A 21167-nucleotide genomic window follows, 5' to 3' on the forward strand; every position below is an offset into this window, starting at 1 on the left:
GTAGAGGTCGGCCTCTTCTGGGTAGCAGCCGTAGGATGAGAGGGGATGACCTCAAACTGCACCCGGAGGAGGTTCAGGTTGGATATTAGGAAACATATCTTCTCGGACAGAGTGGCCATGCAGTGGCACGGGCTGCTCAGGGAGGTGGTGCAGTCACCGTCCCTGGAGGTGTTTAAGAACTGTGGGGATGTGGCACTGAGATTCATGGTCAGTGGGCATGGCGGGGATGGGTTGGGCTTGGACTGGATGATCTTAGGTGTCTTTTCCAGCCTTCATGATTCTATGATCCAAGCAGCACTGCGTTTCATCTTCTCTCAGCAGAATGCAGAGATGCAAGCTGATGATGAGACATTCCTTCTCCTCCTTGTACACAATGCACATTTCTACTCTCCTAGAGAATATACACACAACACGTATGCGCTGTTATGCTTCAGTTTAAAACACATCTGCTTCAGCCACGACCCACCTCTGTGGGTCGTTTTCCAGCGTTTGGTGAAGAACTGCAGTGCTTTCTGTTTCTTCAGGAAGGTACAGAAATGGATATTGCTCATTAGCACTTAGGGAAATGCCAGCTGTTCTTGCAAATCTTCTCAAATGGCCATACCTGTACTTATGTGTCTCTGGTTCCTAAAGGCAAGCTCATCCTACCAACCTCTATCAGTGCCTGCCTGTCGTTCTCTCCACCCAGAAGAAGCGTGTGATGTAGTAAATGCTGTGGATTTCTTTGAAGGAAAAAGAAAATCCTAAACTTGTGTCCTTCTGAGCGTCCTTCTGCTGCTTCCTGGCTCTCAAATGGTTTCTCTTGCTTTCATTTGGGATGTCTGGATGAATGCTACGCTCCGTTGTTAATACGGGATGTGCCTGTTATCTCCTCTTTCAGCAGAGATTTAGTCCCACTTTCTAGTGCATTACTGCTATCTATCCCTCTTCCTAGTTGCACTTATCCACCTATAGTTCTTTGGTCAATGCTCTCCTTATCAACACAAAAGATCCGTTCCCCGGTGAAAAGCTCCTTTGAGCTCTAAGTTGAGTATCACCCCTAAGTCAAGCCCGAGCCATTCACAAGCCCCATTAACTCTAGTGGCCGCTCCATCAGATTTGTAGGCTAAAACTCAAGTTGCACAACCCGTTAGCGGCTCCGGCAGTCAAAGTGCTGTCAGTTCTCCCAGTGCCTTCCAAAAATCCCACATGTGCACCCCAAGAAACCGTAGCAGAGAACGGAAGTGGCCGCAGCAAGCATTTTGTGGTTGCAGTGCTTTCAGGCGGCTTGAATGTAGATAATTCTGCAGTGAATGTGTACTCTGAAAGAGATGAGCCACATCAAAGGTTGTGATGTCTGCAGAAAAAAAAACACGCAATAGTAAATAAAAACTTCTGCCAAAACAAGAAACGTTTAACTATAAGATGGATTGTTTCCATTCAGGATGAGCTGGGGAGCGGGGAGTTGGAACTGGGTTTGTAATAGAAAACACACTTCAATAAGAACATTTATAGCAGCTAAAGAATTTTAAATTATGTGAGATTCCCAAGAGAACTTCGCTGACCAGATCCCCTGTGCTGCCCTGGAAACATCGCTGTTAATGTTATCTTAATAGTACCTTAATGTTCACTTACACAGAGATCTCTTAATCTTTTAGGAAACCTGTCTGACCAGATTTCTCAACTTTGGTACACTGCAAGTGCACCAATTTGCCGTATCTCTTCACGTCAATGTTCTAAAACCGTGTTTATGTTTGCTGTGTTCTACAATAACTTAAATGTTAATTGCTTTGCTGCCAGGAAAGTGCACATTCCCAACACTTTGTTGAAAAACACAATCTTTTCGGGGCATCACAGCATATACATACATGTCCTTTGACTTTCATATGTCCAAAAGAAAATGCGTATTAAAACAATAAGTACAAGAGAGGGAGTTATCATGGTAGCCCCGGTCACTTTCTAAACTGGCCTGAATCAGCCATGCAGCCAGCAGCAAAGCCATGCCCTCTGACTCATGGCCACCATTTGCAGAATCTTGTTCCAACAGGAAGGTTTCAGCATCTATGCAGCAAATGGGATAAAGAAAAGAAGCCGTCAAAAAATACCCTCCCCACAATCTCCTCTTTTATCAGCACATTCAGTTGATCTCAACTCAAAGGGCTGGTGGAAATGCCACTTTAGCTCTTATGGCCTACCCTTGCTGGCTAAAGGAGGGCATAATTCAGGGTCAGTCTGTGTGAGAAGCAGCATACAGACAGTCAGCCAGACTTAGCTGCTCTATATTAGCTCTTTCAGAAAAGCACACAGAACAGATTGCATTTGCTGTGGTTTTGCTGCCTTCCTGGATGGCAGTAGATACTGTGTAAGAGGCAAATTTCTGTTTGCTTCAGTGAAGACATAATTTCATGGAGTGTGAAATATCACACTCAGATAAGGCAAAAACTTCTGGTGAGCTTTTACTGCAACTTCCTTTTCTACTTGCAGGGCAACCCATTTCTGTGGGTTTTGCTATGTTTTACAGAGCACTTTTAGAACCATTTTATGTCCTATGGTAAGCCTGTTACAAGTTGCTGCGGCCATGATTTGGCCAAGCAAGGTTGGGTATCAGGAAAAGTATCCTCACCAGAGGGTAGTGGACATGGTACCAAGTGCTGGAGTTCAGGGAGCATTTGGATAGCAGACATAGGCTCTGATTTTTGGGTGGTCCTGTGTGCAGCCAGGAGTTGGACTTGATGATTCCTGTGGGTTCCTTCCAACTCAGGGTGGATATTCTGTGATTCCATGATTCTAAGCAGTATACCCAGTGTTTGGGTGCCTCTGCCTGACCTAAAACACCACAGCCACTTGACTCAAAGCACAGGCACTTTCCGTCAAGACCTGCCTGTTTCGAGGTGTTACAAAGGGTTAATTTTGTGCCTTCAGGCCTCACGCTAGAGGTGGCATCTCCTGTCCACATCACTGCTCCTTTGCACTGGAGCAGGCCTTTGTCCTTCTGTAGGCTGCACCAAGCCACATCAAACCAGCACAAACCCCAAAAACATACAATCTGGCTAACGTGGTAGAAACATAATCATGCAGCAGTCACATCTGATCCAGGTAAAGCATGTACTGCCTGCGGTACGCAGCCAAGTGTGAACAATTGCAGGCCGCAGCCTGGACACGGGGCAGATAGCATGGGGACAGGTAAACAAATGGCTGACCAGCGTCTGTGACTCTGAACTGGGCCGTCACCTGCCTGAGTAAACAGTACAGAGCTAATTCAGACTCCGTGAACTTTGGCAGAGTGTAGGGTTCTGTTTTGCTTTTTCATATTTATGGTGGCTTTGGCTGAAGCTCTCAAACGGAAGAGCAGAAGCTGAAAGGAAACGCTTTCAGAAGAGTCCCTTCAGGCCGCAACATGGAGGGCCTCCATGTGATGGGAGCTGTAGACCATCCACACTTGAGTTTGTGGCTGAAAACTCTGTCAGAGGGGGCATCACACCCAGGAATCCCAGCATCTCGTCCTGCATCTAGTCCTGCACAGCCCTTCCTGCTTCCTAATGCGAGGAAATAAAGTTGCCAGGCACCAGGTCGAGTGGAGGTTAATTTCGTACTTGAAGTAAGTGCCACAACCTGAGCAGAGGAGCAGCTGCCGCGCACAAACCCAGCAGTTTTAATCGCCTTTCTGCTATGGAAGCTGAAGTTGCGCTGGTGTAACTGGAGCCTCTCTACAGCAGCTGTATTTGAAGCAGGGCATCTTTTGTCTCGGGGGATCGCGGAGTAAAGAACAGCGCTTCTGGTATTTGACAACAGTTCCCTGGATGAGCAGTTGTTTCTTAAGCAATAGCCCTCTTTGTTGTTTGCCCTGCCACTGGCTAATTGACAGCGACAGGGATTATGTAGGGAGGAGAGAGCATGTAATGGGGACATCAAAGCCAATTATTGGGTAAGAGGAACAATAACGGAGGAAAGCTCTATTCAGAAAGAATACGTGTTTATGTAGCGAGGCTTAGCCATTCTCACCGCGATCCTGTACCGTGTTTTTTTTTCCCCTTCATTCCCAGCTCATGCTGCACGTCTGTTCTCAATAACTCCTGCTGAGAGGAGTCTGGCTTATTCACGTCAGGTTCAGCAGTTCCACCTAATTTTCCAAACCACATCTGTTTTTAACCCACCATCCACTTCTCACAGGGCTTCCTACGCCTGCTGGCTTGGAACAGACACACTCAGCACGTTCACCCCATCCTTCATTACGTGCTCGCTTCCTCCATCTCCTTCCCTAAGTCATTCCTTCCCCAGCACATGAGTCCATCCCCTGCACCTGCTGTAGTGCAAGTTCCAGAAAATATTGAACCCCGATATCGATCCCTATCTGATACCAGGGAGGAAGGAGTCAGAGGATGGATAGAAGGGAAGGGGAGGGTACCCTGAATCGTGCTACAGAAGTGGAAAGAAACAAAACAAAACAGTATTTCGATGAGAATGCAGTATGACTGAATCAGTTCAGGTAACTGTTTACTCCAGCCGAGATTCCCACCCTCTAAACAGTGCACTGTTTGCACTGGTGTGACTATACCGGTGGAAAGGAAAACGTAGTCAAGGTAAACATAAGAACTGCGTGGCCTTACCACTTCACCTCCAGCAAATTGTTTCATCGACAGAAACTGCTTCTTAACAGCATGGAACAATTATTAAGAAGCAACCAACGACCTCTCCTGTGCACTTCCCAGGAATTACACTGAAATTGTAAGGGGCTTTTCTGAAAGATGAACTCTATGACGCTGTGGCTTCCAATGCCCATAATGCTCCACAGGGCAGAATCCCCATTTACCGTGTGGAAAAGCCCCTGCTTAGGGCTTCTGCATTTATGCACCCAGGGTGGGAGGTGGGGCTGCAGCACAGTTTCAAGACAGTCATAGTCAGATAAGTACAACATCAGCTAAACGTGCCGACTGACCTCGATGGGCAGTTAAGTATCAAAACCCAGTTATGAATGCGTTCCTTTTCATTCTTTCCCCTTGAATACCTATTCAGCTGATGTCAGCCTAACAAAACTCTGTCCAGAAGGTAAGAAAAGAAACAGGAAAAACCACATCACATCCCTGCCCCCACGTTTTTGTCCCAGTGCCCATCGGGCAGCAGCAATTTGGTCCCAGCGGACTCAAGCGGCAAGGCAAGTTGTTAGGGAAAGTAAGGTTGTGTGGCAGTGAGAAAGCCTTTTAGTGAGAAATGAGGCCAGTTAATGAGATGAAGTTATCTGGGGATTTCTGAGCCAGTCACAGAATGCTTCCGTCCCTGATGTACTTACCTGCATTATCATCTTTGCTTGTGACCTTTACAGGGTGCTATCATAAGCAGTTTCATAAACCAAACAGGACCTGGATTCTGAGGTGCAGCCATCACTGAGCCAGCGAGACTGTGAAAATGCATGGTTAGGCCTACAGCCACGTTTCGTGGCAAGGACAGAAAGAAAGTGTCAGCAACAGCCTGACCCAGCAGCTGAATTTATACGCCACTCTTTTAAGTCATGTACAGATTTGGAGCGTGCTGCACTGAGCACGAGAACACTTCGCTGCATTGATTGGCTTCACCAGTGCATCCAACATCATTTTCTAAAGATCTCTGGCTGTTTTCCAAAGAATGCTGTCTATTCCTTGCAATATAAGAGTCAGCATCTGTCCAAATCCTAATTTCTCTTTAGCAGCTGCAACAGCTTAACTAAAGGGCATGTGTTACTATCTTGGGCATAATGGCTTTCAAGATTCAATCGCAGTCTTCCTCTCCCCATTTCTTTGCACTGTTTCAGCTCTGCTCACTCAGTTACAGCCTAATCCACGGCTCCTTGTTAAAAAAAGAAACACTCCACCTATTAAGAAGGACAGCATGTAGATTTAACCAAACAAGTGCGCCGAGAGCGTATCAAACCCATGCAGCCTGGCTGGCTCCGTAACATCATTATGAGGACACGGAATTTGTCTCCGTAAGGAAAGCAACATTTCACTGCCGACAGTAGGTGCCAGCAGCAGGTGCCTTTCCACTGGTGTTGAACAGGATGTCTTTGCCTTGAAAGCAAAGGCAGAAGCAACTCCAGCTTGCTTCGAGCAGATTCTGACCTCAATTTCCAAAAGAGATCAGCTTGTCAGTCTATGTTTCCAATCACATGAATTTCTCTACTGATCTAACTTCACCTACTACTGATACAAGTTCTTTGCAAGTTGGTTATCATATTTACAAGGAGCTCTAACCAGATCCAACCTTATCAAACAGAAAACCTGTTGCAGCTCTATGTATCTTGTTCTCCTTGAAGTGGTGCAGAAAGCACTGGTAGTATTACGTAAACTCACAGAAACAAAGGACTCCTCCTCTTCAGGTACCCAATAGAATGCTGATGAAGTGTTCTCATGGTGAAGATCAGCTTTGCAGAGCCATTCTACTTCAACGTATTTCAGCTACACTGATCATGGCATTTACAGAAGCATGTGAACTCTAAACATACACCTGCCTGCAAGTTTGTTTGTTTCTCTTAACAGTGTGCCTATGAAGCGGCTGAGCCAGCACACCCTAGGCCAGCTGCCTGGTCATAGAATTCTTAGTCATTCCTAAGCTAGGATGGAAAGGCTGTTTTCAGGTCTGCTAGATGCTAGTTCACCGGCCCTTAACCTGCCCCAGTAACTAGCTGCCAATACAGTATCCTCAACAAAAAGCACTCATCTGCCCGAAGACTGAAATGCGTTCTTTCTACAGCTATAATCCCCACAAAGTTCAATTCACAGCCTATACATTTGTTTGCTCTATTGATTTTTCTCTCAACCCTCTGCAGCCATTCACATCTCAATGAACTTTTTGCAAGTACTTGTCACTTAATTACTGAAGAAACATTGACACTCAGCAGGAAAAGAGGAAACTATTGAGACAGAAGACAGTGGTAGGTAAGAAATACAGGCTGTTGATCATTTTCACTAGCATTGCCAGAACACAGCTGCAATAGAAAAGTAGCTATCAGAAAGTTAAAACTAATGTAGCCAGAAAGAATATTGGAAAACTGAGAGAATCAGCTGCAGAAGAAGGTTTCAGAGAGATATGCCAAGATACTTAGCCTCTCCCAAGCAGCACTTTACCCCACACGGCCCTCATATGTAAGGAAAGAGAACAAATGCCTGCATGCTTCATTACACGTAACATGAAACAACATTATCCGTTGGTACAGACTTCATCTCTATTAGGGGTGTGCGTGTGTGCGTGGTTTTGCTGTCTGTAGACAGCTAGACTACTTCTGTGCCAGAATCACTGGTTGATAAGTACTCTGAAAACACTGACAACTGTGGTCAATTTGATTTAACAAGGTGGGAGAAATACAGCACTTACAATTGGTCCTAAGTGCAGAATGCAAAAAGGTTGCATTGTCAGTTTTTATATGCTTGCGTAGGCAGCCATTGCTGGCTACTTTGTTGTAGCAATCCATCAGTGAAACAGCACCTACTGCTGGAAATTCTGCCGCACAGCTTTACTTCTCTTCTGAAAGATAGTGATATGAAGTTATGAGCACAGAACATTTAAAAAACACAAAATATACCATCTCACTTTGTTGAGAAGTCTAACGCATACCTTGCACCCAAAGGAAAGAGCAAGCTGTATAGCAGGAGCCTGCTGAACTAGCCAGATGTGACCTGGGAGTTGAGTCACAAGACAGTGATAGAGAATACTTATCTCTGCGTGCCTATTTTCTTTCATCACATGCTTAAGAGGAAGTCGGCTGTAAAACCAGGAGCTTCATTCCTGTAATAAGCTTTGGCTTTGTGTGAGGGTATAAGAGTATTAGCAGAACTACTTCCAAGTGCAAAGCAGAACTGCAATTATTATACAGAATAGTTTAACACTTTAAACATCCACACATGCCTTCCAACTATGAAGTTAAGAATGTTACCAAAACTCTGTCCAGGAGCAGAAGGCAGACGTTCAGGAAGGAAGACCAAGTTCTCATGTGAATATGTACTCATAGCTGCATTCCACGAGCCCTTATTCAGGAAACCCACCAACGTCCTGGATGTTTGGATCACAGAAGCTTTGAAGCTGGAATTCACAGGCCTCAGTTTAACCTTATATTGCTAATGCAGCCCAGATCAGCGGGCCACGACTCTAGTAAGAGCTGACACATTTGCAATATAAGAAGTAGATCTGTCAGCTCTTGTCCCAGCCTACATTCTTGCTATATCCACAACTAAGAACAGAAACACTGATCGTAACCTCAACTAATCACCTTGTAAAACTAGGAATTTGTTAACATGACAGAGCTTTTCTACAGACTTGGAAGTGAAATTGTGGTTTACAAGAACTCTTTAACTCCTTTATATGGTTGAATATTTTGTTATTGAAAACTCAATCTATAGAATAACTACTTGCAGTGTTGCTTTGTTGAGATGAAATACACAGCTTACCAGCTCTGCAGCTGAGGGTAAAGGATGTTATTACACCAATCAAGACATTGCTGAGACATGATCAACTCTGAAAAAAAGCCAGTGCCACTACTGCAGGCCTCAAGCTACCACTTTAAATACAAAAAAGCCCTTTATTCACTTATTTTTATTGCTTTATCAAATAGAAGTGAAAAAAATATTGTAAAACAAGTTCAGCAGACTAGTGCAACTCATCAGGTTTATGCATCAAAACAGACATCATACAGGATATAAATACACATGAAAAAATCATCCAAAAGATTTTCTAACATAATTATTGAGATCACTTCAAATTATCTAATTAGAAAAAAAATCCAGTTTCATTGACGAGTAATTAGTTGGTGAGTAGAGTATTGACTGTAGTAGGTTTCAGCTCAAATCACAAATAAGCAAGAACTCCATAACTGAAATACATTGCTATACTTGGCTATAAAGACTTATCATATGCTCCTTCCAATAACCTTCCAATATGCCCTCTTTGCATTTGCAATGAGCATCTTCAGCATATTATGCATTGGACAGGCCATCTAGCAGGAAAGACAGGAGCTGAGATATAAGCTAGTTCACATTAGACATTTTCACAGCACTACTAACAGCCACAGTAAAAAGAAAATGGCAATGGGAGCAAAGCATCTGCAGTCACCTTAATTTAAATTGTCTCAGTTTTCCAGAAGAAAAATCCAAATTAGGCAAAATCATAGAATCGTTTGAGTTGAAAGGGACCCTTAATGGTCATCTAGTCCAACCCCTGGGCAATGAACAGGGACACCTACAGCTACATCAGGTTGCCCAGAGCCCCATCCAGCCTGGCCTTTAATGTCCTCAAGACAGGGCATCCAGCAAACCCCTGAGCCATGAACCATATTGTTTCACTTCAGGCTATATTCAGGCTAGAAGTGCCCCAGATTCACACGGGTGCTTAGATAAACTCTTTAACATGGTGTAGCTCAAGTCTGCATGTCTTGGCTCTAATAATCACACAGCACAGAGAAACATTAACATTGTTCTCTCCAGAAACATAATTTTACTCTTTTCCACTAAGGAAAACCCTCATCCGACTAGCTGATTGCATTTAGAATAATATTCATATGAATTTTAAAAGACATGCAGAAGCAGTTACAAAGAACAGCAACCTGTAGGTGTTAGCATGATTAGACATTATGCCTTTCAGACTCTGGATTACAAAAAACAAATCCATTAAATGAAATTAAGCCCAGAACAATAAACCATTTACCATAATCCCTCACGTATAAGCAACCGGAACATCATCTGTCTCAACGAGGATGAGTTTATTTTGTATTTTTCAATAAGCTGCCGTGGTGAAATAGCAGATGCTCCAGCACAAGTAAGCAACAGCGAAGGTGCACATTTCCACATGGGAAAGAGAGCAGTTTTTGCCTGGTTCTTTGCATCTCTTCTCATAGCTGCTACTGCTAATGAAAAAGGGGTTAGTACAGTCCAATCACTCAGATGCAGTAACATAAAGGATTTCATCTCCGTTTTGTGCCACCAAATCCTGCAAAGGATAAAAAAAAAAAGCCTCAGCTCCATCACAGCCCTTCCGATTGGTTGTCTGCAATTCTCTAAAGGCTAAAGCTCCTAAATAAGACAAGTCAAACTTTTGTATAAATTATAAAAGGAAGCATTAGTTGTGGACTGACAGGCCAGAAAAATATTCTTTGCAGACAATCTTCTTTTTGTTGTTTTGTTTCATGTTTGTATGTTTGCTAGAGAAGGGCATGCTACTAATACATGTCCCAAAGAAAGTCTTCAATTAACCTTGCAGATAAAGACCATCCTAATATAGGTGGTACTACGCTCACTGTAGGTTTCCACACAACGTTGCTTTGTTTCTATAAGAAAAAGATGTAGGAAATAGTTACGTGCCCATCTGTACTCAAGTCCTAACCAGAATAAAACCAGGAATGCTTGATGAACCTCACTAAACGTCTGTGCATTTTAGATAGATCAAAGTTGGTCAAGCTTCAGGAGATTAAAAGCTCTTGCGCCTTACCAGATGCAGTTCTTGTACTGCTGCCTTGTGTGGAATTGCTGGGCTGCCTGTGCATTGGAGGTACAGCTGTGGGATCTCCCCATGTACTGAAATAAGAGGAGCGTGGCTGCGCTCTGATGAGAGAAATAGAGTGGGAAGAAGAATTCATTAGTAACATTAGAAATAATTAAGGTACAACCACACCAAACAAAAAGAGGAATTAATCAGAGGGAGAATTGTAAGCAGGCATTTTTTCCAAACATAGAAACCTCCTTATTTAAAGGAATTAATATATGTGTGACAGCAGGGAGAGCAGCTGTAGAATTTCAAAAGGAAGTTGAACCTCATTCTTCAGGACACCAGAACAATTGCAAATGAATAATAAATCCTCCCTTCTGAAAATCTGACCTCAGTTTCTATCAGACAAGAAAGTTTACTTGAGATTTTAAGTTAAAACATATTTGGTATTACCTATATCCCACCCCCAAAAGGGGAAAGAATATATACCTCTGCACTGCTAACTACCTTGAAAAGATAGGATCAGTAAAGCCAATGCGTCATAACCTTCAATTCACTGATTTATTTGTTTCTATAGATAATGATTTCAAAAGAGTTGAGGGGGGGAGGGGAGAAGCACATAGAAGAAAAGGAAAAGAAAAAACAAACAAAATGGTGGACCAAAGACTGTTTTCAAAGAAAAGAAGCCCCAGTTAGAAAGCTTGTTTTGACTCAAACATTTTGAGGCCACTAATCTTAAATAAGAGGCCACTGAAACTAGGGGGTGAACATCAAGAGAACTGTATGTACAGAATGCATACACAGTGCTTAAATATAAGTATCGCATATTAAAGTACTTAACTATCAAGTCAAGAAACCTTCAAATCTATCCTAACTTTTTAAAAATCTTTAGTAAGGTTGGTAAGTAGAACAAGATCTGACCTTTCATCCATTACCCTCTAAAATTTTACTCCAAATAAAATTATAGACTATTTTTGCTGCTGATGAATCACTGTCCAGGCATACATTGCTTGACTTTTGAGAGAGACTGCACAACGAACACTTTATACCTCTAAATTTTACTTCTTGATGAAGGGACAATCTGATAAGTCTCCTCTTGTTACTAAGAAAACACTTCAGACAGAGAAGGGAAGATGCCTCACTACTCCTGCCCACCTTCCCTTACTCCCAGTCATAAGAACTAAAAGTGATTATATTGAATTTGTTATATCATTAGGTTCCTAGAAGGTTAGGCTTGACATATGTGCAGTTCTTTGACAATTACAGGAAACTGCTTCAGTTCTGAGAAGCTGCTGCAGAAGCCACATGTTTTCTCTAGTGGAGGCTAAAACAGCAGCAATTGCGTCCCTTAAACTGTTTCCTGAAGAGTGATGCATCTTTAACGCTTCAAAGTGTAAGGCAATGACCAGTAGCTACTTACTTCAGCACTGAAGTGGCTTTTGAGTGTCATCCTTGTTATGTTTTTCCAAAAATGCAACTTACACATGACCTACAAGTCCTTTGGAAAACCACATTTTGGATTTCTATACATGAGCTATTCGGAGGCTGGAGAGTTAAGGCTGTTCAGTTTGACTGCACCAAGTATCACACAAGAGTAAGTGCCACCCATACAGGAGAGATGACACTGACACAAGAGAACTACTTACAGGTGGCTTCGTGCTTCATATTTTTACCTGTATTTTTAAGTGGTATGGATACAGATCATTCAAATGTTCATTTTAAATTTGCAAGCCACCAGGTCAGGTCAGAGAATGCACTTAAAGCAGAATGAAGAACCTCAAGAGCTTCAAATCTTTCTCCTCAAGAAAGGTGTTCAGAATGTCTTCGCTGCTACAGCTACAGATCGTACCTCAAAGCTGTTCTAGTGGTAGGATTACGGAGCCTGAATGACACACGTCTGAAAACTCACAAACAATATAAAATGTACGCAATATGCCAGCTGAAATCTTGTATATTTAAAATTTGACAGCATTCTATTTTACCTCTGACTGCCAGCCAAGTAGCCTAACAAGCCTCCTGCTCCTAATCCAGTCCAAAATCCTGGTCCTGAGTTGGTTTCATGACTGGAACGAGTCCCAAAGCTGTTGTCTTCTTAAGCCAAATGGAAAAAAGAAAAAAATATCAGTTAATAGCAGCGACTCCTCAGGCTGGCTGTTGCAATAAGACTCGCACCTCTTAAACATAATAGCAAATTAGGCACTAAGCTCTTCTTGATTTCAATTGATTCTTGATTAAGCTTGTCTTGAAAGGTGACCTCAAAGTTTGGAAAGCAAGGGGAAAGAAAACAACAAACAGACGCAAACTAACAAAGGTAAAGATTTTTACATCAGGAATTAGCTTTCACTACTTCAATTTTCAAAATCAATCAAGAAAATGTATTTTCAAGGCTCTATTCTTGCTAGATTTCAGACTCCTGTCCTCCTAAAGCACATCTGTGGAATTTATTTACAATTAATTCCAAGGAACGGAATGGGGAAAAACGAAAGCAATCCTTCACTTTAAAACTAAAGCCATGGGCACACTGAACGTTTACTTTGATTTGCCTATGTCCAGTATGGCAGAACTCTGTAATGACCACAATACCACCTGAGGCAAGTGGCACGCATACACAAGGTTATTCACTGGTGCACACACAGAATAGAAAGGCTGTCCGAAATAACTACTTTGAAATCAATTTGCAAACTCACTAGTTAATAGAGAATCATAACCCACCCACCCCCCACCCCAATTTTCTGCTCCAGGTACGCAACATAAAGCGCTGCAAATGCTCCACGCAAGTTTATCAAGAAGAGCTATACCAGCACCCCCTGTTGGCAAGTGGCATAAGCTAACCTGCACAAAAGCCTTAACATCTGTTTGTTAACATTATTCAAACATAAGCTTTTGACTAAGTAAACTTAATTCTTGCTATCTACTGCTTGGTAGGACCCCTCCTCTAGTTCACAATAAAAATAAAGTAAAATAAAAAATTGAGATGATGTGTCTTGTTACAAGGTAACTTGAGTTCCAGTGTCATGAGCATTACACATTTGCAAGGTTTAACAGTCAGGCACCAGATGACTGAGTTTGACTTGCCTTTGGCACTATGACTATCTGATCACAGTTATCAGCTTTCTGGGAAAAGAAAAAAGGTGCATGTTTTCCCAGCGGTCTTGTCAGCACTTTTACCATTTCCAATTCCAGGTGAAAGACACTGCACAAAATGCAGGTCCTGCATAGGCTGTTCTCTGCTCTGGGAACTAAGTCTTTTGACCATTGAGACTGTAGCAAACCACCTGTTAAACCGAGGATTGGTACATGATATTCATTTCTAGCAAATTACTTATGAAGAAGCCAATGGTCAGGTGAGATAACACAACAGCTGAAAGAACATCCTGAAGGTAAGATAATGTTTGTTTCAGAGAACTAAATGATGGCTTATAGTCCTACCTGTGAAGCTGGACTTAAAACCAGGAGGAGGAGGAGCCTGATGACTCTGCCAGGAAGGACGAGTGAATCCATCCCTATCACCAAAACTCTGCTGGGGCTGCTGGTTACTAAGGAAGAACTTGTATACGCCAAAGGCAAGAATCAGTAGAACAATTACAAAAATTGTTCCAGCACCAGAATCAGAAGAATCCTTTGTTGACGCATAATAGCCAGAACCAAAGCCTCCAGAGTTCTTTGCTTTCCATTCACCTTCCTTCGTCAGCTCTAACCTGAACAGCAAACTGCAGGACCCTCTTAAGATGTAAGGATCATCTGGATAATTATAGCCTTCACAGCTCACTTCAATTTGTCCAAAACGAAGAGTGTTTTCCAAGTCTGCTTTGCACTGCCACTGAAAAATAAACACAAAACCAAGTAGCAGCTATGTCTCCAGGGATGAAAATATCCGCCTGCATTCCCAAACGTACGCAGACAAAGCTGTAATCTACAAGAAATCATATAAAAAGCAATAGAATGAGGAACTTCTGAGCTCTCCTATTCTGAAAAGGGCTTGGAATCTGAGAGTAACTAGGAATGTTTTTTAGAATTTCTAGAAGTTAAAATGATCTAATTGGTTAGAACACAAGAGTTACAAGTCAATTTCTTCACTGGACAAGTTTTTCAAGTATCCCTTCTTTAGGTACACTTCTAGTAGTACTTCTTTTAGCACTTCTAAAAATAATCCATCCAACCTACAGCTGTTACTTAAGAAATGTCCCACCCACATAGACTTGATGACAGCTACAAAAATAGGCCTTGGAAGCCTGAAAACCAGTGCATATAATTATATTTATGTTCAAACCAATATAAAAATAAATCACGTTAGACATAACTAGGAATTGAAAGGTGACAATTAACAATAGATTGTGATTTTGCAGGTGAATATACACAAATTTCTCAGTTTCACATTTCCTCGAGTCATCTGAACTTTGGTATCAACTCTACCTGTAACTAATGTACACTTTGAAAAACGTAGCTTCCAAATTAATAATTCAGTATAGCAGTACCCACTGCAAATTCCAATGGGGCTGTACTTTTACAATACTATAAACTTCAGTTTTGACTCCTGATCAGTCTAATGGCAGAAGGGTAGGTAGCATCGAATAAAACAGTCCTTTATTGAAATACCAGAGTAAACTATTAACACACAAGAGCAAGCCATAGGATCATTTGAGTTGGAAGGGACTCTTAAAAGTCACCTGGTCCAACTCTCCTGCAAGGGACAGGGTCACCTACATCAGGTTGCTCAGAGTCTCAACCAGGCTGAGCTTGAATGTCTCCAGGGATGGAGCATCCACCATATCTCCAGGCAAATTGTTGCAGTGCCTCATCATCCCGAAATTTAATTAACTTGGAAGCCATACAAGTTTTGACTTTTTTTTTTTAAAGGGCAGAAGTGACATATTTAAATACCTGAAATCCTTTACGTTCTAGAAATTGTGATTACATTGGGCAATGCTGAAGCAAGGGCATTCTCAAGGGTTTGCCTAAGTTTGGTTGAATAAATTCAATCAACGTTTCAACTAACACCAAAGAAGGTTTGACTGGTTTCAGTTCCTAGGGTAACCTTTAGCTGTTCTCTTGTAGAAAGGAAAGTGACACTCTGGCCAGTTGCTTTCTCTTTCTCTTCCCCAAGTTACCAGTTCTGTATGAGGAGGGTTCCATATCGGTTTAACTGACTTTAACCGCTGTTACCTGCACATCGTAGCCATCCCAGCCTCTGTTGTAGCACTGAACGACCTCAGGGATATCAGAGCACCCAGCACTGCCTCCAATGCACTGAAGCTGAGGGACCGCAGCTGTTCGCCGGGCCGTGGTGTAGCGGCCCCGGTGCAGAGTGAGCACCTGCACGTCCCGCAGCAGGACTCCTGCAATGGGCAGCAGCGAGATCAGTACTGTTATATCCCACCATCCTACTTCTAGAGGCAGAGGGGAATCGCATGGAGATCTCAACGGCCCTCAACGCGTTCTGTCCCACCCGATGCCACAGCCGAGTTAGCAGCCGATCTGACTGCAGAGCCCCTCAGCGAGCGGCCCTCCCACAGCCTCCACACCCCGGACCTTCGCCCCACTGTTATGGCGACAGCGTAGTGGAAAGAGACAGCCGAAAGCCCACAGCTCCTTCCACCAGAAGGCCCCCAGGCACACCCCGGGTACCACAGCTCTCACCTTGTTGCTCCCAGCCCCATGAGGTGCTGGCAGCAGTAAAGAAAAGCAGGAAAAACACAGCAACTGCCCCGTGAACCGCCATGACAGCTTTAAGGTACACCGACACGACTCAAAGCTCTTCCTCATTCAGGGCGCTGTTCATTGGCCGGCCGCGCCGGAAGGGGCGGGAACGTGGGGCGGAGCACAGCCCATAGGAAGGGGAGGACAGCGGAAGTGACTTGAGTACTAGCCTCCACTTCCGGGGGTGAGGCTGGTGACGTAGTTCCGTTTCCCGGCAGCGGGACGCGCAGCGCCATGGCCGGCATCAAAGGTGTGTAGGGTGGGAGCGGCTGTAGCCCCCAGGTGTTTGGGGAGGCAGCGTGACACGCGGCCCACGCGCGGTGCTGGCGGCTAAATCGGCAGGGCCTGCTTGTCTCCGCGGCTCCTATTCGGTTGTTTGCAGGCTGTAGCCGCAGCTGATCGCAGCGCTCACCTGTTCTGCGTTTGTGTTTCCTCAGCTCTGATCAGCCTGTCCTTCGGGGGAGCGGTGGGACTGATGTTCCTGATGCTGGGCTGCGCTCTTCCTCAGTACAAGTAACGTGTCCGCTTTTTGTAGCTTCGTGTTCTTCGGCACGTCTGGTTGCAGAGTGGTTTGGCTCATAATTAATGAGTGATTCATCTTTTGTGTGTGAGCGGCTTGTTTCTATGCCGGGTAAAGCAACATCTCACACAGCTGCAGCTGCTGTCTGTCTGCTTGCCCTATTGATTCCTATCTCTGTTTCCTAGGGGCAGGAAGCAATAGACAAAGAGCATGGAAAGTCAGCTCTATGGTTTTGATTCTTTGCAACTTAAATCAAAATCTTCCCTATTGTCTTATTCAATATGAGAAAAATATCAAATTTGCTAGTTGTCCTTGACAGTTTTCCATATACATGACTAGTTTTCCTGTGTTAGTTCTTTTCAATTATAAAATTTGAGCTGGTGGCACAAGCCCTTAGCACTGAGATTATTACACTGTCATGCTTCAAATAACATGATTTAAGTTTCACTCAAACCATGCATAGCTGCATTGCCGTGCCTGGTGAGCTGTGAACAATAGAAGATATGATGTTGGTTGAACAGATGAAGCAAAAAAAATACATATCAAATGGTTTAGAGCTCTGTGGCTTCTGAGTCCTGGCAGAGAACAATACTCCTATCCCATGCATGTACTCACATTGATTTTTGGGAAGAGTAGGAAGTAAGTGAAGTTAACATTAACTTTCCTTCTTCTTTCTTTTTCAGCCAATACTGGCCACTGTTTGTTCTGTTTTTTTACATCCTTTCTCCTATCCCGTACTGCATAGCAAGAAGATTAGTAGATGACACAGATGCTACGAGTAACGCCTGCAAGGAGCTGGCCGTATTTCTTACAACAGGCATTGTTGTCTCGGCATTTGGACTGCCTATAGTGTTTGCCAGAGCAGAACTGGTTAGTAGCGTTTCAGTCTCTGAAAATATTCTTTGCTAGAAACATTTTTAATATTAACTGAAGGTAGAACTTGCATGCACTGTGCAACTTGTGTAAGTATTTACTTATGGAAACAGGAGTTCCTACAGGGGAAAAAACAAACAACAACTTAGAAATAAAAGTACGGCAAAAAAGACATGGTTGCCGATTGCTTTATGTGGTCGTGGACTAAACTCAAACATCCTATGTGAAATGCAGAAAAAAATGAGCACGAAAACTTAGTAGGCCAGTAGCCAAATACAGAAGTTCACAGAATACCTTGAAGGCAATTTGTAGAATAGTTGAGTTAAAGAAGTCTGAATATAACAGTGCATTTTAGCAATCATTTTGAAGTACATGTGATTTTTTTTTTAAATCTTCTGATTTGTCATTATGTCTTTCCCAGCGCATGACTTTCCACTAACATCCTTTAAAAGATGACCTTGTTCACTTGAATTTCGGAGAATACTAAATCAAAAACTAGGGAACGTATATCTCAGTCAAGAACAGCCCGGCCAGTCAGTTTGAATGCCTCACACCCTTTGAATACTCTCCTTGGAAAACATTCACCTCTGTTTTTTGTTACGGTTACTTGTACATCTGCTGATGTTTTACAGGCCTCCATCCTTGACTGTCATTAAAACAAACAAACAAACAAACCAAAAGCCCAACCAACCAACAACAACAACACTCCTGTGGCTAGCAAGTATAGCTGGGCTCTACAATAACTTGATGCTGTTGCTTAGCCTCACATTACTGTTTCTGAATGTAAAACAAAATGTCCTTGCCTGCTAGCCGGCACTTTGAACAGGGCTAGAAGAAAGTGTAGTGCTGTTTGGCTGACTATATGATTTGGTCAAACCCTTTAAGGTAAGCCAAACCCAGCCTTCTCAGCATAATGAGGTACCACTGTCTTTCATCATGGATCTCTTGCTGAATTTTAGTCTATAACGTGACATGAAGATGTTACATTTTGTGTTGTCAGTGTTTGGTTCAGGGTATATCTAACTAAATTCCACTTGTTCACAGATTTACTGGGGTGCCTGTGCACTTGTTCTTACGGGGAATACAGTCATCTTCGCTACGATCCTAGGATTTTTCTTGGTCTTTGGCAGCAATGACGACTTCAGCTGGCAGCAGTGGTGAAAAGAAGATAGAGAACTATCATAGACATCTTGTCATTCAGTGGCCATCCATACAAATGAGAGAATGGGCAATAAAGAGAAGTAGTGTAGCAAGCCTCTCCAGTATTCTAGACACTCCTTTTTCATCTTGTTTGTTCTGAGTGTACTACTGTTTTGCTGATGGGTTTCTAGGTTTTTATCAAGTGAAGAGATAGCTGATTTCATTTTTACCTTTGGTATGTTTTAGGTGCTCTCCTAGTTTGTCATTCTTGTTCTGTTCAGTGTTTGTGTGAAGCTTTAAAGCTGAAACAAGAATGTTAAACTTGCTTTGAAACCATGTTTTAAAGTTGTTTTTTTTTTTAGCATTAATACAGTGCTTCATTTTTTTTATGTGGTGATTAAATTATATACAAACTGACCTGAGGTAAGCAATTGTACACCACCATTGACAGTTACAGATACACAGCTTGTTACCATTTTAGAAGAGGCAAGGGTGGGTGTGTACCAGTTACAGACTTTTTCTTCTGCCCGTACCTCGAAGGGGGTGATGAATGTTGATAGCCTTCATTTAAGGAAAAGGCTGAGAAGCAGGTGAAGTTATTTGGGAAGAGTCCTAAATTTAAGCACCGCTAGCACTTTACCTGCTTCGTTACTGATTTTTGTGTGGATGTGACATTCAGATACTCTGTAAATGTGGTAATATTATGACATGCAAAACCAAATTGCGTTGTAGGGGGAGGGGAAAAGCTATATAAATTCCATTTTTTAAAACAAATATCTTTTGAATTCTATTTATAACTGTTGTATTGTTTTGAGCTTTTATGTCAACTTTTTACCATGAAGAGGGTAAAATGTTCATTTATGGAACTACTGGTATGTGTTAATTTGAAGCATATACAAAACTTCTCCTTCCTCTTTTTAATTTATTTTATACATACCATGAATGGAATAAAACTTTTCAAGTGTACATTAAAACTTTATGTTAAACTTGTTTAAGAATGATTTTTTTTTCTTCCCCCCCTCCACACTTTTTTTTCCCTTCACATGATGCAGTTGATGCATGACTTTTGGAAGTCACTGGCTGAACTGACTCTGACTGTTCATAAATTCTTATGCGCTTTGAGTTCATAAGATTTAATGTTATGTCTGTAATTGTAGACCTGTGTTCTGTAAGATGACACATGTATCTTCAAGTACTTAAGACATTTCTAACATACCTCTCAACTGTCTGGATTCTTTCATTAAAGAAGTTTGCCATTAGACATCTTGAGGTAGAGAATGAATGCCAGTTAACCACAAACTGATAAACTTGAGCAAACCTACTACTAAACAGCATTTAAAAGTCCTAAGAAATTTACTGCGCATAAAAGCTGCTGATTGCTTAGATGTTACATAACAGGGGAGCAGAATGAAAAGGCACAGGATAGCAGGCCTTAGCTGTAATGTTTGTGCACAGATTTAAATAAAATACAAAGCTTGAATATCTGAATCTAAATAGTAATCATGGCAACTTATTTGATAGGATTATTAAACTTTTACTAGCAAGTGGGGGCAGCACTGGTACTTTGTTAATGTCATCCTGTGTATAAGATCAGAGCTCAATTTTATCCATAGCAGTAGAGGAATAAATAGGTGTCAAGTGTAAAAGCCAGTCAGCAGCAGGAAGTATTTCAGCTGTAAGTGCTTCACCAAACGGGCTGTGATGGTGGCATTCAGAGATGATGAAGGGCTGTAAAATCATTCATTTCCCGACCTTTTTCAATGACACTTCTGTATCTCTGACCCCCAAGCAATAGATTCTCCAAAATAATGTTCCAAACTAGTGGCTAAGTTGGCAGTCTTCACCCTTTCAAAGGAGGAACGCTTCAGATGGGTACAAATCTGAGTTTACTGTCTCCTGGTTTGTGGGTTAGGAAGTGTGATCGATCCCACCAGTTCCTGTGCTGCTAGCCTGCTTGGCAAATGCAATGCTACCCTGAATTTCCAGGCTGTAGAACCATCTGTGTCTTTGTTGGCTATGCATTTGTTTTGTATGTTGCAGCATGACATTCTTTCACTTGCACACTGACTTCACGCAGCCCAGCTCTGCTTCACAAGCCAACAGTTGAGAGGTGTGATCTTCCCTTATAGTAGGCACTGAGACAGCACTGCCATCCTCTACAACTTTGAGCAACAATTTTAAATAGCAGTCTGAGTTCTATACATTTAATCCCAAAATACTCTCACAATAAAGAGTGTTTTGTTTCAAGTACTAATGGTGCGCTTTCTTTCTTTAACACAGTTGTTACTCCTGCTGAAGAAACAGCAGCAGGTGACTCAGTCTTCAAGTGAGTTTGTTTCCTTTGCCTTCAGCTACCGGTGCTGCCTTTCCTTGAAGGCATAGGGCCATTTTACACGTGCAGACAACCAAACCCCTGTTTATGAGCTCCTCCTGAAGAGCTGGAAGGCAATGAGGTCTTCTCGAGCTCAGCTCCCTCAGCCTGTCTTCAGCGGAGAGCTGCTCCAGCCCTGTGAGT

At 42.6% G+C, this 21167-nt stretch overlaps 2 protein-coding genes across 5 annotated transcripts; one reads left to right on the forward strand and one right to left on the reverse strand.

Annotated features, from left to right (window-relative positions):
* Positions 1 to 8504: 8504 nt before the first annotated feature.
* Positions 8505 to 16170, reverse strand: SARAF (store-operated calcium entry associated regulatory factor). 4 transcript variants are annotated; one of them, NM_001031146.2, is made up of 6 exons: positions 16060 to 16170; positions 15586 to 15758; positions 13852 to 14242; positions 12405 to 12510; positions 10426 to 10538; positions 8505 to 9841 (listed from the first exon to the last, which is right to left on the reverse strand). In NM_001031146.2, the coding sequence occupies exons 1-6, from the start codon at positions 16139 to 16141 to the stop codon at positions 9642 to 9644; spliced, it is 1065 nt and encodes a 354-aa protein (NP_001026317.2). In that variant the 5' UTR covers positions 16142 to 16170; the 3' UTR covers positions 8505 to 9641. The 4 variants fall into 4 exon arrangements, with proteins under 4 accessions (NP_001026317.2, XP_015131758.1, XP_040554904.1 ...); XM_015276272.4 differs by having other exon boundaries at positions 8505 to 9927; XM_040698970.2 differs by having other exon boundaries at positions 12405 to 12513.
* Positions 16171 to 16332: 162 nt separating this feature from the next.
* Positions 16333 to 19642, forward strand: LEPROTL1 (leptin receptor overlapping transcript like 1). Its single transcript, XM_420582.8, has 4 exons — positions 16333 to 16369; positions 16557 to 16632; positions 17323 to 17509; positions 18557 to 19642. The coding sequence occupies exons 1-4, from the start codon at positions 16354 to 16356 to the stop codon at positions 18671 to 18673; spliced, it is 396 nt and encodes a 131-aa protein (XP_420582.1). The 5' UTR covers positions 16333 to 16353; the 3' UTR covers positions 18674 to 19642.
* Positions 19643 to 21167: the final 1525 nt, after the last annotated feature.

This window comes from Gallus gallus, chromosome 4 (assembly GCF_016699485.2).
Source record: "Gallus gallus isolate bGalGal1 chromosome 4, bGalGal1.mat.broiler.GRCg7b, whole genome shotgun sequence".
Classification (NCBI taxonomy): Eukaryota; Metazoa; Chordata; class Aves; order Galliformes; family Phasianidae; genus Gallus; species Gallus gallus.

What these genes read in the sequence shown, in the direction of transcription:
- SARAF (XM_040698970.2), bottom strand. Translation starts at nt 16,141, where the DNA reads ATGGCGGTTCACGGGGCAGTTGCTGTGTTTTTCCTGCTTTTCTTTACT. An exon ending in GGGATGGCTACGATGTGCAG is followed by an intron (nt 14,243 to 15,585) that starts GTAACAGCGGTT and finishes TTTATTTTTCAG; the next exon opens with TGGCAGTGCAAAGCAGACTT. An exon ending in TTTTAAGTCCAGCTTCACAG is followed by an intron (nt 12,514 to 13,851) that starts GTAGGACTATAA and finishes ATTTGGCTTAAG; the next exon opens with AAGACAACAGCTTTGGGACT.
- LEPROTL1 (XM_420582.8), top strand. An exon ending in TGCGCTCTTCCTCAGTACAA is followed by an intron (nt 16,633 to 17,322) that starts GTAACGTGTCCG and finishes TTTCTTTTTCAG; the next exon opens with CCAATACTGGCCACTGTTTG. An exon ending in TGTTTGCCAGAGCAGAACTG is followed by an intron (nt 17,510 to 18,556) that starts GTTAGTAGCGTT and finishes ACTTGTTCACAG; the next exon opens with ATTTACTGGGGTGCCTGTGC.